Here is a 16,311-nt window from a genome sequence, read left to right on the forward strand (position 1 = left end):
ACAGCATTCTTTTTAAAGCATTATTATTTATTGTTTGTTTATTCTCCTTGTTTTCCATTGCTGTGTTTTGTTTTTCATGTCTTCTTGTGGGTTACTTGAACATTTCTTGGAATTCCATATTGATTCATCCATCATGTTTTTGAGTATATCTCTTTGTATAGATTTTTTAGTGGTTGTCTTAAGTATGACATTATGTATATGTATTTTATCAGAGTCTGCTGTGTTTTACCAGTCCAAATGAAGTACAGAATCTTTATTTCCTTTACATCCCTTTACCCTCCCCCACTTATAATCTCTTTGTCTTAAATATTACCTCTACACATACTTAGAACCACATTGGACAGTGTTAAAATTTTTACTTCTATGATAAATCATAATTTAAAACACATATTTACTCATGTTTTGCTTATTATGGTCCTTCTTCCTTCCTGGTGTTCCAATGTTCCTTTTATTGCTTCCCTTGTGTTTATAAGACTGGTTATAGCCACTTTTTAGACTGGCTTTGATGGCAACAAATACTTTGTTTTCCTTCATCTGAAAAATCTTAATTTTTCATTCCTGGGTAGTATTTTCACTGGTTATAGGAATCTGAGTTGACAGTTCTTTTTTTTTTTTTTCAGTACATAAAATATATTTGGCCATTTCTTCTGGCCACCGTAGCTTTTGATATAAAATATGCTGTCATTCTAATTGTTTTATACCTGTAGGTGAGATGTCATTTTTCTCTGGCTGCTTTGTAGGTTTTGCTTTGTCCTTTGTTTCAGAAGTTTAATCATGATTTGCCTTGGCATAAATTTCTTCAGATGTATGGAGTTCAGTCAGCTTCTTAAATCTGTACATTATGCTTTTTTTTTGCCAAATTTGAGAAATATTCAGCCATTATTTTTTCAGGGACTATTTCAGCCCTGCTCTCTTTCCTCTCTCCTTTCCATGACCCAAATATTTTGGATGTTATAATTCATAGATCCCTGAGGCTTTGTTCCTTTTTTTTTTTCAGTCCATTTTCTCTGTTATTCAGATTGGGTAATATCTATTATTCTATCTGCCATTTAACTAAATCTTTCTTCTGTCCTTTCCATTCTGCTGTTAAGCCCATTCACTGAGCTTTTTATTTTGGTCATTTATTTGTCAGTTCTAAAATTTCTTTGGTACTTTTTATATCTTCTAATTTTTTGCTGAGTGAGACTTTTTGTTTCTTTCCTGAGGCTTTCTATTTTTTTTTATTTGTTTCAAGCATGTTCATACTTGCTCGGTGAAGCATTTTTTAAAAATCATACGTGGTTTAAAATCCTTGTCAGAAAATTCTAACATCCCTGTCATCTCAGTATTAGCATCTATTGGTGACATTTTACATTCTGTTTGAAATCTTCCAAGTTCTTGATGTGACATGTAACTTTAGATTGAAAGACGATATTTTCTTATTATTCTTTGAGATATATTGTATCCTATTTAAACCTTTTGTTTTAGTTGACCCTCTCTGACATTCCTCCATTAGGAGAAATAGGGAAGCACTGCATCTTTCCTGCCAGGTGGAGGTAGAACTCCAGATTCCCCACCTGGATTCTACTGACGTCTAGAGAGTGAGGGAGGAGGCAGTGCCTCATTACTACTTGGTAGGGGCGGGAGTTCTAGCTAGTGAGGCTAGTGTGGGTGGCCTTATTGGTGTTGATCAGAGGCGAAAGTCCTGACTCTCTACTAGGCGTTCTCTGATACCACCCGAGTGAGGAGGGAGAAGAACATCTCATTACTGTTTGGCAGGGGGGGAAATCCAGGCCTTCCACATGGTTTCCGCTGACTTCTTGAGGGTGGTGTTCAGAGATGCAAGTCCTGGTTCCCTATTGTCCTTCTCTGATACACCCCTGACTGAGGATGTTAGAGACTCAATCTCTTGATTGAGATTACATCTTGATTAGTAGACTTCCCACTTACTTTCTGGTGTGGGTAGAGTGGCGCTACTGTTTTTCTGTGGTGTTGAGCTAGAGTGCAATAGTTGTCTAAAAGTTTTCTCTTTTGCTGGGTTGCACCTTTCTTGGTTCTTTGGCTGGAGAAACCAGGCTTTTGTTGGGGACTTTTTTTTTTTTTTTGGTCTGTACCCATGGGTCTAACCTAGGTTGCTAGCCTCTTTGCCTTGAGGTCTAGGATATGTGAGGCAAAAAGACAACCCTGGCAACTCTACTAAATTTATTCTTTGGCCCTGGGGTCATTAGTCAGTCTGCCTTCTGCTTTCCAACTTTCACAGTCGTGTTATATTTGTTTTACATATAGTGTCCAAATTTTTTCAGTCATACCTACTAGGAGGAATAGAGAAAAATATGTCTATAGTTGGTAATTTGAGATAATATTAGATCTGTCTCTCCTGGGGAATTCAAAATTTGATTTTAACATGCTCTATTTTTTAATTTTTATTTATTTATTTTGGGAGAGACAGAAAGAGCTTGTGGGGGTAAGAGACAGAGAGAGAGGGAGAGAATCCCAAGAAGGCTCCATGCTGTCAGCACAGAGTCCAATACGATGTGGGGCTGCATCTCAGGAACCATGAGATCATGACCCAAGCCAAAATCACGAGTGGGACCCTTAACTGACTAAGCCAACCACACCCCAATTTTGACACACTCTTAAGGAAAATCTGTATAGCAAGTTTTTAGCAGGGTCTTCCTTAAACTACTACGATTAGTCTGTATTTGTAAGGATAGATACTGTCCTATTTTAAATTCACAGAGGTACTTGTAACCATTATTCTTTGGCATTCTTATTTTGACAGAAAAATAAAGTTTTAATAATTATGATGTGTAGAAAAACAAGTGTATTCAAATATACTTCAAATGCTTATAATTTTAATATTCTCTTTATATATCCCTTACCTTGTTATATTCTTTAACAATTAAGTTGTGGAAAACAAAATTGGATAGCCACAAAATCCAAAATGTTTTTCAAAAGTGTATTACTATTCTCAATGACTACATGTCTATAGGTTTTCAAGGTGAAGAATTGGCATAATAAATTCATTGACTATTCAAAAACATAGTATGTCCTAGATATTGTACTAGAGATATAATGATGAGCAAAACATATACAGTTCCTGCTTTAATAAAATGTAGTATTCTTTTACAATAAAATAGCAAAATAAAAGTGAAATCAAATCTTCTATGAAAGCATTTTATGTGTTTTTATGAATAGTGCTGTTCAAGAACATTAGAATATTATCTCTTGAGTATATTACTCCAAATACTAGAGAGAGAGAAAAACAGACTTCTCAGACAGTGGCTTTTATCACCAATGGTTATTGAAATTGAATTGAAAACAAAAATTATATTGTGAAACATTCCATTGATATACAATGAACAGATTTCAGTAGTTTCTGGAATATCTCATGGATTTTTAATATTAGTTTAGAGCATAACATGGTTTAGACAATGTTACCCAGTGAAGGCCGTAATTGTTAATGGTTTATATTAGCTGAAAGCAGTAAAATCATCCAAGGACTCTGTTAGTGTTAGAATAATAATTTACCAAGACAATTACCACATACTGGAATTTTTTGCAGCTCTAATTCAGTATTATTAATAATGGATAAAATTGCACTTTTCTCAGGTTGCTGTGGGCAGCAGGGAATTATTTCAATGAATATTTCAGCACATTATTTTAATCATTGTTCCACCAAATCCAAGCAGGCAATATTTTATGGTTCTTAATTCAGTCTACTAAGAAACCATGGTCATTAAATTGCAAACTATTTGTAGTGAGGTCTATCCTGTGATTTACAAGCCTTGTTAAAGACAGTGTAAAAGAAGGAAAACTGTGCCATTAATACTTGTAATTTGATGCTGCATTTGTTACTGAACTCCCCATGATTAATGTTTTCAGTAGAAAGAAGAACATTGTAGAGAAAACAGAGCTGACTATTACAATGCTTAAAATATGAGAATGTTACTCTTTTAAGTTTTGGTCATTTGGACAGGAAATATGTATGTAAACACAATCGTAAAACATAAATATCTCAAAAATCATCTTAATTTTCCATTGAGACCAAAGAAATAAAGCCTTAATGTTATGTAAAAAAATATATTTCCAGTTATGCATTGTTATTAATAGTGCCTACTGTTTATTTCCTCATTCCTAGCCAATTGCATGATTTCTGGCGTTTGGATTACTGGGAAGATGATCTTCGTCGAAGGAGACGATTTGTTCGTAATGCGTTTGGCTCCACTCATGCTGAAGCACTGCTCAAAGCTGCAGTAGAATATGGTCAGTACCAATACCTCTTACACAAAACTTCCCTGGATACGATGGGACTCTTTGTGGTTGAAAATTCATTTTTTTTTTCACTAGCATTTAAAATTCAGCATGTCGGGGTGCCTGGGTGGCTCAGTCAGTTGAGTGGCCGACTCTTGTTTAAGGCTCAGGTCATGATCTCAAGGCTCATGGGTTTGAGCCCCACATCGGGCTCTGCACTGATGGTGCGGAGCCTGCTTGGGATTCTCTCTCTCCCTCTCTCTCTGCCCCTCCCCTGGTCATTCTCTCTCTCTCAAAATAAATAAACTTAAAAATAAATAAATAAGTAAGTAAATAAATAAATAAAATTCAGCATGTCATAAGTCAAAAATACTATGTTCTGCTTTATCCTTCAGTGTCATGTAGGTGACACTTACTCAACCCAATATTTCACCCACTTGATATATTTTAGACCCTTAAACTTCTTTTTAATAGATTAAAAGACTCTAGGGGCATCTGGGTGGTTCAGTCGGTTGAGCACCTGACTTCAGCTCAGCTCATGATCTCACAGTTTGAGTTCGAGCCCCATGTCAGGCTAGCTGCTGCCAGCGCAGAGCCTGCTTCAGATCCTCTGCTCCTCTTCTCTACCCCTACCCCGCTGGCACCCTCGCTTTCAAAAATGAATAAACATTAAAAAAAAAAAGACTCTATACGAAGAATTATTACTCAACATCAATCTTGAAACAAGAGTAAAATCAGTTTCTTTATCAGTTTCAAAGTCTTTCAAAATTTTGGTGACCAAGATACAAGGTGGCAAAACACACGATTGTAACTGTGTACTCAGACTTATATATTTTTATGTACAATTTGTGTATGTGTACATACACTCATTTATGCTATATAAATATACATATATGCATGATATATATATATACACATATGTATAGTGTTTGTATATATATACATGCACAAATTTGTGTATTTAACAGAAACAAATGTCTTATTAATAATCTCATCATATGACATTCTCAATTTTCTTACTATTTTATTCTCTTCAGTCTAAAACAAAACAAAAAAATAAATACTGCTACAATATGTAAATTTAAATTACCAGTCCTCCAATGGGTTGCAAATAAAGTTTAAAAAAAACCATCTCACATTAAATATATCATCAACTATTACACTACAGTAGAACTGTACCTTAATTTTTCCTTTAAAAAATCTATATTAAATAGAAAATATCAAAATATTTTTATAATTTAATAAAAATACTACTATTTTAGTTTGCTACTAAGAAATATAAATAGGACTATTTTGTACCATTTTTAAGTGCTCCAACAAATTGAAGTGTAATTGATCAACTCAGAATTGAATAAACTATATACACTCAGAAAATACCATTAATGAACCCCTATCTATATATTTTTGTTATTAACCACTTTTGTTCTTACAATTACTTGTGTTTTTATTATGACAATTTTCATTTACTTGAGTATAATAAGTGAGCCATCTGTTTTAAAATTTACCATAGTTTATAACATTTAATACCATTCATGTTCTTGATGGATTAGACAGAGAAAATACTTAATCCTGATAAAAATAAAATGTGCAAAGCTTTTAAAACTTGTTGTACAGGTAGTCCAGGAATTGATATAACTTAGTAAGACTCAAACATATTAAATAAATAGATGAGGATTTCATATTAAACTATTATGCCTAAGATAAAAGTTTCAACATAACTTTATACAATAAAAGTAACTATAGGAAAGAACATGCTAGAAAAAAATTATAGTTGACTGGTACTATAGGGGATTTCTTTAATGAACAAGAGAGATCACCTAAGGATTTTAGTGCCTAAGGATTTAAACTTAACTTGTTGTGTTATCTTTATGCTTAAAATAAGATATTGTCTTGGGCACCTGGGTGGCTCAGTCAGTTAAGCGCTGACTTCGCAAGGTCATGATCTCGCAGTCCGTGGGTTCGAGCCCCTGGTTGGGCTCTATGCTGACAGCTTGGAGCCTGGAGCCTGCTTTGGAGTCTGGGTCTCCCTCTCTCTCTGCCCCTCCCCCACTTGTGCTGTGTCTCACTCTCTCAAAAATAAGCAAACATTAATTTTTTTTAAATGACATATTGTCTTTACACTCTAATAGAAGAGATTTTTAGAAATACCTAAAATGTCATGCTTTATAATTTGAACTTGAAATTATTAAAACTTCACTTCATACACTTTAGACTTTTTCACCAACCCATCCTATTTGAATTCATCCCATTTGAAAATAGAAACATATAGAGACAGTTTATAACAGAGTCAGGCTAAATTGATATTCGTAGTGATACTGAGTTGACAAAGGTTTATTTATACAAGATCCACATTATACTGTATTCAGCATTCTATAGGTTGCTTTTAAAGAGTCTGTTAGTTTAAAAAACAAAAACAAAAAACAAAACAAAAAAAAGGAGCCTGTTAGAAAAAAATGACATTCTCTGTAAAAGCAGATACTTTGTATGTTTAATTTGTAAAATATCTGTATTATTAAACCATTGTTAAAGCCTATCAGCAACAAATTTTAAAATCTTTTACTTTAAAATCTTTTAAGACATCTGATAGTCAGCTTTTGCTGCCATAGTAACTACTGTTACTGAACCTAAACTGAAAATAGCAGTTTAATTTTGAAATAGATGAAAGATGGAGGTAATACTAAACATCTTCCGAGTGTAGTGTAAGAGTATTTTATTTTATTTTTTGTCTACACATAAATAAACCCTTTTGTTATTAAGTTTTTTGATTCCAATATAGTTAACATACAGTGTTCCTTTTAGTTTCAGGTGTACAATATAGTAATTCAACGATTCCGTACATCAGCCGGTGCCCATCCCAAGTGCACTCCTTACTCCCCATCACCTATTTCACCCATCCCCCCCACCCAGCTCCTCTCTGGTAACCATCAGGTTGTCCTCTATGATTAAGAGTCTGTTTCTTGGTCTGTCACTCTCTCCTTTTTTGCTTTGTTTTGTTCTTAAATTCCACATATGAGTGAAATCATACAGTATTTGCTTTTCACTGACTGACTTATTTTGCTTAGCGTTATACTCTGTAGCTCCATCCGTGTTGGTGCAAATGGCAAGATTTAATTTTTTATGGCTGAATAATATTCCATTATGTATATATACCACTTCTTTATCCATTCATCTATCAATGGACACTTGGGCTGCTTCCACAATTTGGCTATTGTAAATAATGTTGCTGTAGACACCAGGGTACATGTATCCCTCTGAATTCATGTTTTTGTACCTTAGGGGTAAATATCCAGTAGTGCAATTGCTGGATCACAGGGTAGTTCTATTTTTAACTTTTTGAGGAACCTCCATACTGTTTTCCAGAGTGGCTGCCCCAGTCTACATTTCCACCGACAGTGCACAAGGGTTCCTTTTTCTCTACATCCTCAGCAACACCTGTTTTTCTTATATTTTAATTTGAGCCATTAGTGTAAGAGTATTTTAAAGTATGGAGCAACTTATGAATTTGAAATTTGGAATGAGCGGTATTCAGAACTAATTATCTCTCTTGAGTTGAGTTCATTGATAGAAGGCAAGAGGGGTATGTTTTTTTATACATAACTAGAACAAAGACCACGTGTATGCCATAAAATATTCAGGAAAGCTATATGGTACCCATGCCAGAGTTATTGTCACATCATTCTCAAGATTAAGATCGTGTAATGGAAAACAAAAGAGAACTGAAACAATTCTACCTCCCAAACCAGCTCTAGAGCAACGTCTTCAACCTTCAGCACAGTTTCTATCGGTGGGCCTCTGCAATTGTGTAGAGAGTAGGGAGTAAAATATGGAGGATGGAAAGAGATGAGTGGGAAAGTGCCCCCTGGTGTGAGCTGCACACAGAAATAGAAGGAAGTATTAAAAACTGCCAAGAGAAAAAGGTAGCATTGTATCTTCTTCCAAACTCTCAACGTGCCTCCTAACCTATATGTAAAGTTATTTCTTCAGAAGAAATAGAGAGTAAATGTAAGTTATTATTACAAAGCACTTCATCCAATAAAAATAAATGTTGAAAACCTTAATTAAAAATATTTTAAATAAAGCTTTTTATTCACATATTGCTAGAACATTCATATAACAGTAAAAAATTCAGCCCATCATCTGGCCACTCTGCCTGCCATTAAACATTTAAATGTGTTTTAAGTACCTTCAAGTCTAGCAGCATATAGACTTAACATCTAAATTATTAAATATTTTGGTTTGTGTAGACCTAGAAAAGGTACATTTATTGTACATTTTTGTAAAAGGCTTCACATTTTGAGAGGGCTTCTAGGACAAATTGAAATTCAATTTGTTTCTTCCTCGATGTTAAATAATTAGAGTATTTCAATTTCCCTGTACATTGTGTCTTGAAAATTAAGCATTAAATGCACAGAAACTCTGCTATAATCTTTGGTCCAAAAAAAATTCTATTCATCTACGTTGTGGCAGCAAAATTCTTTTAAGAGCAGAAGAATATCTTGTGAATGGAACTTTGAGTATGGATATAAGTGTTTGAATCAGTGATCAATGTTTCCAGACTATTAAACAAGTTGTATATAAATAGAGAATACTTACATGGCCATCAAAGCAGTCCCTGGGATTTGAACACTGGTAAGGTCTATCTGTTCGTTCCTATAGTACAGTAAGTTTCAAGAAGGTGAGCCTATACTAATGTAACAGAACTGAAACTGAATTAGCAGACTTAATATTTTATTTAAAATGTTTTGAATCACTTGACTTTTCCCTAAATTCAGTCACTTAGATTAAACTGGAGTTAAACTTTCATGTGATGGGTGGGAACACTTAGCCATAATTTGAACATTCTTTTCAGATAATCTGTGTGGAGCCATAAATCAAATATATTAACAAATCAAATATATTTCTTTTATATGAGCAAATAATCAAAACTGGGTACATTTTCAAGAAGATAGAAAGGACAATAATTTTGTTTCCTACTGACTTTGAAAAGCTTTCCTTTCCATTTCATTATTAAAACTTTTGGTTGACCTTTTTCTGTTGGAAAACATTCTTAATACTGATGGAGTTTTTCATGCTTCTTAGTAATACTAATGAGTTGAATAATTTATGAGGTTGTCATGCGCAAAAGATTTGGTGTGATTTGATATACTTTCAGCCTTGGTGTTGGAATGTGATTAATAAAACCTAGAGGCATGTAATTTTTTCCTGATGTTTAATGTTCTAATTTTGTATGTATCAAATATGTTATTTAGGTATTTTCTAATAGTAAAATTTCTTAAAAGTGCAAATTTAATTGATTAGTAGGCATTTTACAGACCATAAGGAAGAATATAAGGAAAATATTTTAAACTCAAAATTCATCTTCTGACCTGCAGGATTTTCTTCTTCAGGGCAAATTAGCTAATGGGGAAATGATTGAAAAGGAAGGGTTTTGTGTATTGTTTATGTGTTTAAATAAAACCTAGACTAGTCCACTTCTGGTGCTTAAAGATTATGCTGTCACAGAAGAGTACAAAATCTTAATAAGTTTGGTTGTCTTTGTTGACTGTCAATTATCATTTAAGACCCTGTTTCCCTTCCATAAAATTATAGTGGAACAATGTTTCATCAAAGCCTAGGATCGCAAGCTCCCCATGTCTGTGATCAAAGACATCATCTTAAATAGGTCTGATCAGGCATCGCAAAAGAGGGCAGGCTGCTTCAGCTGGAAGAAAAAAAACATAGAGCAAAGATGACAAAGTTAATCAGTCATTTCTTTGGCAATAAATAATAAGATATGCTGAGAACTGCAAATGAGAACATCCTTAGGTTCCTCAGAGAGGTGTCTGCTTAACACCTGATTTATCTAAGCTTGTGAAGCCATCAAGATGTGACCTTGATGAATAAAAAGCAGCTCTGTAATGAATCTGGAATTAAATTAGTTTTGATGGTATATGCATGGCTACTGTAATGTGCTACTTGCAGAAATACGAAAAGCACTTGAGACTAAAAAATACTCATGCAACTATAAAAATTGAGAAAGAAGCTAATTGACTTCTTTTTAAGAGTTTACAGTTAGTATCATATTTGAGAAATACGAGTTGATTTTTTTACGTAATAATCTATCGTTTGTATTATGTAGAAGCACTCGCAAACATCTTATTACTGTTCATCGATAACTCCATTTTAATTGGTGTGTTATTAATCGAATCTCCATATCTTGAATAAATGAGGTGATCTGATTATGGTTAATTCACTGAAAGTTAATGATGAAAACTCTTTTAAAAGAAGAAGAAAGAGACATACAAGGAATCATCTTTCAGCTCTTTTTTATGCCAGTGTCACATTTTAATATCAGAGCATTGTCTTCACTTCTCATTTTTATATTCTCTTAAAATAATTGAAACAGGTTACATAAATGCTGTTACAAAATATGCTTCTCAGATGCATTTTACAGACTTTATATAGCATTTTTGTACCAACAAATGTTCTAATTACAACTCCCCTATCTTTGTGTTGAAGATGCAGATTGTAGCTTTAAACAGATTCAGAAGAATCAAATAACTGTATTAATTTAGAAGCATTTATTGAATATCTTCTATATTCCCAGCATTTGCTACATGCTGGCTTCGAAGTTTGAGACGGTTTCTACCCTCTAAGAGCATATAGTTTAGTGCCTTATAACAGGGTGGAGGTGGGGTGTGTTCCCAGCATCTACTGAATAGAGACTGCTGCTAGAATATCCTGTCATGCACAGGCAGCTTCCCTAGAATGATGACAACAACAAAACTCCAGCCCTAAATGCCACTAGTGGAATGCCACAAGGTGGAAAAACCCTGGTCTACTGGTGAGAAACAGTTATCATAAAGAGAGGTAGTAGTTCATAAAGGAGCGCAGGGGACAGAGTGACTAACTGTGAGTCTGATGGGTTGGAGTAGGCTTCATAGAAGTAATTACTTAGGAACCGTCTTGAGAGAAGATTAGGAATTTACCAGGTGAGCCAGGAATGGCAGAGGTAGTATCAGAAATTACCAAGATATGAAGGCATAACTTATTCCTTTGAATGGCCTCAATGTTTTGCATTTTGTGATAGGCCCCTATGTAAAAATTTCAGAACATGTTTGACTTTCGGTGTGTCATATTCTGAGATAAAAACGATTTGAAAACAGGAAATGATATCTTCTGTTCCATTCAGAGCATAGAATTAATTCAATTCTATGTAGTTAGTGGCTGTTTTTTTATTGAATTGATAATCAATTAATTTCAAGGTATACATACAGTATTTTCATCATTTAAAGTAGTAGTATTGAAAAATAGGATTTTTATGGAATAGGTCTACAAGTATGGTATTTTCAAATTCTGAAATGTATTTTTTATTTCTTTCCACTTAGAACATCGAAGGCTGTTTAAGATAGGGAGCTGACAAAATTATATTACTGCTGAGTGGCATAGAACTCTCCATAATGTTATTTATGTTCTTTCAGACTAATTTTTCATAAAGTGTATACACAATTGCATTTATAAGTAATTACAGGGCACCATGATAAATATTTTTGTCAGCGTGTGTTAAAATGCTATCTGAGCTCAGTGAAGGGAGTTGCCTAACTGAAGAAATACATTTTAGCTAGACTTGAAAGGATGAATGGAGATCTTCACAAGCCAGTAAGTGAAACGGTGGCGGTGTGAGAAAGGGGCCACACGGTACAACATAATGTGTCCAGGGGATGCAAAATGGTGCTATGTGATGGAACACAGGATAGTGGGGACACTGTACAAAATGAGGCTGAAAAGCCTGTTTGAAGCCACATTGTGAAAGGATTTGTCAATAGACAGAGCCATTAAAGGATTCTTATTTGAGAGAATGACAGACCAAAGAAGTTAGATGGCATGCTAATAAGTGGTAGAGAGAACAAAAATGCAACCAAAATACCATTCTCTTACTATATAGTATGTTGCCTTAGGTACACTTGGAATTCTGACTGCAAAGAGCATTATTGAACACTTTCGTGCTTTGAAGTTTACCTGTTAAATTTTGGTCACTCCTGTAGCCTACAGATGAACTCAGTGTCGTTCACAGCATGCGCTTCAGGTGTCATGTACAAGACGTATTTTGAAATGTTCTGAGGGGCAGGGCACCTGGGTGTCACAGTGGGTTAAGCATCTGACTTCTCAGGTCATGATCTCCAGGCCCATGAGTGATGACAGTTCTGTGATCTCTTCTTTGTTCTCTCTCTCTCTCTCTCTCTCTCTTTCTCTTTCTCTGTCTCCCTCTCCCCCCCCCCCTCTCCCTCTCTCTGACTCTCAAAAATAAATAAAAATTCTAAAAAGATTTTTAATGTTCCGTGGGGCTCCTGGGTGGTCAGTCAGCTAAGCAACCGACTCTTGATTGCAGCTCAGGTCATGATCTCACGGATTGTGAGTTCGAGCCCCGCATCTGGCTCCAGGCTGACAGTGCAGAGCCTGTTTGGAATTCTCTTTCTCCCTGTCTTTCTGCCCCTCCCCTGTTCATGTGTGCACTCGCTCTCTCGCTCTCTCAAAAATAAATAAACTTAAAAAAATAAAATGTTCTGAGTGTTTTAAAAGTGCTTTAAATAACCTATATCAACACCATCTCTTAGCTATTCCATGTTTTTTAATGATCAAGGAGAAATTTTTATCAGTTTTTTTCTCCCATATTTGAGCCACTTGCTTATGTAGCCAAAATATCTCCTACTCCCTGTTCCCAGGATCTTAAAGTAAATTTTCCCCACTGACTTCTGTGACAGGCTTTCAGAAGCAAAACCAAGCATCATTCCCTAGGTTGATGCCCCCCCACTGCCATAGGAAGTGTGCCCATCTCTCAGCCCTTGGTTCAGTTGCCCGATGCATCTTTCATTCCTAGAGTTGTCAAAACTTTCTTCCTTCCATTCTGCTCCTCATCTGCCATTTACTCCTCTTGACTCACCATGTAAGGTTTTAGTCCTCCCTCCCTTCCTTCCTTCCTTCCTTCCTTCCTTCCTTCCTTCCTTCCTTCCTTCCTGAAAAGAAATATGCTCATTGTAGAAAATCTAGAAAAGGCCAGAAAAGTACAAAATGGGGAAAAAAATCTCTCATTGACACCCATGTAAAGCAGCTACCTGCCGGTTTTGATGGCTTTATTTCTTGCTAGCCTTTTTCTAAGCAAACTTCAGCATAGGACCCAAACACTATGCTCTGTATCAAATAATCGCAAAGATGAATAATGCATCGTCTCTGCTCTTTATGATATTGACAGGGTTCCAAACTGCCCCAAGTTTTCTATATGTTTTAGCATTTTTTTTCCATAAGTAAAGTGTGCCATGTGACTTTTAATGTAATAAAGTCCTAGTCTGAATATTTCACAATTACCCTAACTTCATGGCTAATCAAAACCCAACCAAGTAATATCCAGTCTAAAATGCACAGGGATTCTACATTTAGTATCATGTATATTCTTAAAATATGGTTTATCAGATTTCCTTTAAAAAGCACAGAATGCATTTTTCTACATTCACTCCATTAAGAAGCTTATTGAGTTAGCATTTTATACTTCTATAGTGCTGCACTTAAATTCAATAAGATTTTCTTGCACCTTTTTAATTGCATTTTTTTTTCAGTTTAAAAATGCTGTTTGAGAATATCCCCTTTGTTGGTCTGCTCTAAGAAATATTGCTTACATATGAATATTTTGAATTAGGAATAAATGAAATTCCATTTTTGCTGTCAGAACCAAATTGTAAAAATGCATTGCATGTCTTGGAAAATCAGTATACTCTATTAGCAGGCCTGTCAATATAAAAAGTGCCTTCCATTTCCACCTCTTGCTCTAATAACCTTTTCTGTGTTACTCTGAGGCAGTTCACATAATCAGAGTATATTGTCAGCTTACTGGAGTTGGGGAAGCATGAAATGAAAATCACGTTAATATTGATCCAATCCTTTTACTTGCAAGTGTCCTTGATGTCCTTTTCCACTAAGCAATAACTGTTGATGTTAGGTAGCCATTTTCTTATTTTATTTCATACAGTCCAGTAAATCATTTACAAGCATAACTAATCTAAATAAGAATTTGCTGCTTTAGAATAATTTCTGTGAACACTCTATCTTAATTAATGCCCATATTGCTAATTCTGTATTTCACTCTACCACTGAATATTTTCCTGCAGCTTTCCAGAGAACAGCCTACCTGCAGACACAACATTTGTCCGGTTTGAAACAAAGTCTGTGCAAGTTTTTCATTGGTAAAAAAAAAAAAAAAAACACAAGGGATGTGGCACTCTAATTTTATGTGATACAATGATGTGCTAAAGGTGGACCATAAGTAACATAATTATTGATTCAAGCAAGGATTACCATTTCTGAATCAGGTTCAGTGTAAATTTGAAGCCGGGATCTTGGGTTTTTAGTTTTATGGTAGTTTAGATAATATCTATTTTGGATTATTCAATGTATTCTCAGACAACAAAAATGAAGTGGAAGCCACAATTAAATCTAATGCATTCAGACTAAAAAGCCACAATGAAGAAAGGAAGAATTTGATGTCTGAATGGCATGGATTTTTTTAATCTATGTTTATTAAGTCAGTGACCACTTAGATTTGTACTTAAAGTGTGTTGTTTTCATAAGATGATTTTGTGTTAATGAAGGGAGTCTCCTGACTCAGCACCAGGTATAGAAGAGACAAAAGGTACTTGACATTTTTAGTCATTCTTTTTAGTAGTGTTTTTATTCAGTATCAGTAACAGTTTTTATCATTAGGATATTTCTACTGTAAAGTCTTGGATTTTTTAAAATTTGTTCTACATAAACCATGATTTTTTTCGTCCTTATGTCAGCAGTATTTCTTATGAAAATATTTCCTTCTTTCTTAAGGAAAGAAATACTGTGTCTGTGATGTAGAGTCAAATGCAAAATTTAATTTTGAATTTAAAGTATTTACAAAGAAAAATATTTACTTTAAACAATTTTTAAATTATATTACAGTAAAGTGTATTGTATATATGTGTCTACTGCATTTATATTATATTAAGGTCAGCCTAAAATGTTTTTGAGTCCTATGTTTCTCAATATAGAAAAAATTTCATCTTATTTGAAATGTTCAAAATTATAATGTTCTCAGTAATAGATTGATTCATATATATTATTGCATGGTAACATGTCGCTATCTAATAATATTAAGTGAGAGGTATATTTACCTTAAAATCTTTTCCTTTTAGTGAAAATTAAACTTAAAGTTACTAAAAGCACTGTTCTATAATAGTATTTGTGCTCTGATTTCAGCTTTAATGAGGAAATGTAATCTTTGTTTTACAAGATTCCAAGAAATTAATACCTCATTAATATTTCTAAAAGCATTTAGGTTTGAAAATGAATTGCAGCACATTTTTATTACTGAGGTATAACTGACATCGAATTGAAGCTTTTCTTTTTTTTTTTTTTTTTTTTGGAGGAGAGGGGAAAGACAGACAGAGAGGGAGAGAAAGAGAGAATAGTAAGCAGGCTCCATGCCTAGTGCTGAGCCCGATGCGGGGCTCAATCTCAGATCATGACCTGAGCCGAAATCAAGAGTCAGATGTTTAACTCACTGAGCCACCCAGGCACTCCCGAATTGAAGCATTTTATCTTATTTACCTAAGAGTAGATTTTCTCAAAACACATTTTACAAGCCAGAAATATTGTAAAGTGGTGTATATTGGAAAGAATTTCTCTTTCACAAAAGAATGTTATCTTGCAAAATTGACTTCCAGATGTTTAGAAACATTAGAATTTTTCCTGATGTTACATTTAGCTGAAATTGAAATGATACTAAATTTCCATTCTGCCCATTCTCTTCCAAGGATGGAGAAGTATATATTACGTGCATTATCTATACATAATACTCTAAAGCAAATTCTGATGCTAACTTTGTTGAGAAAGCTGTTCTTTTCATTCGAATGTCTAAGATATTAATAATACTTACATTCTAAAGATACCAATATACAAAATCACAAATGCATGCCAAATACATTGATGCTTATGTAGTTTTATTTAATAATGTCTTTAAATGAATATTATGGTTATTGGGGAAAAACAGTTTTTAATGTAAGCTGTTTACATTCCATTGAG

General features: G+C 34.3%; 1 protein-coding gene across 5 annotated transcripts in view; it reads left to right on the forward strand.

Moving 5' to 3' along the window:
- Window positions 1-16,311, forward strand: part of NBEA (neurobeachin) — a 673,234-nt gene that overhangs the window by 422,866 nt on the left and 234,057 nt on the right. For all 5 annotated transcript variants that reach the window (XM_049646794.1, XM_049646795.1, XM_049646797.1 and 2 more), the window contains one exon: window positions 4,121-4,245. In XM_049646794.1, the coding sequence (XP_049502751.1) occupies window positions 4,121-4,245 (125 nt within the window). The remainder of the gene's footprint in view (window positions 1-4,120; window positions 4,246-16,311) is intronic.

Source organism: Panthera uncia, assembly GCF_023721935.1.
Source record: "Panthera uncia isolate 11264 chromosome A1 unlocalized genomic scaffold, Puncia_PCG_1.0 HiC_scaffold_16, whole genome shotgun sequence".
NCBI classification, from domain to species: domain Eukaryota; kingdom Metazoa; phylum Chordata; class Mammalia; order Carnivora; family Felidae; genus Panthera; species Panthera uncia.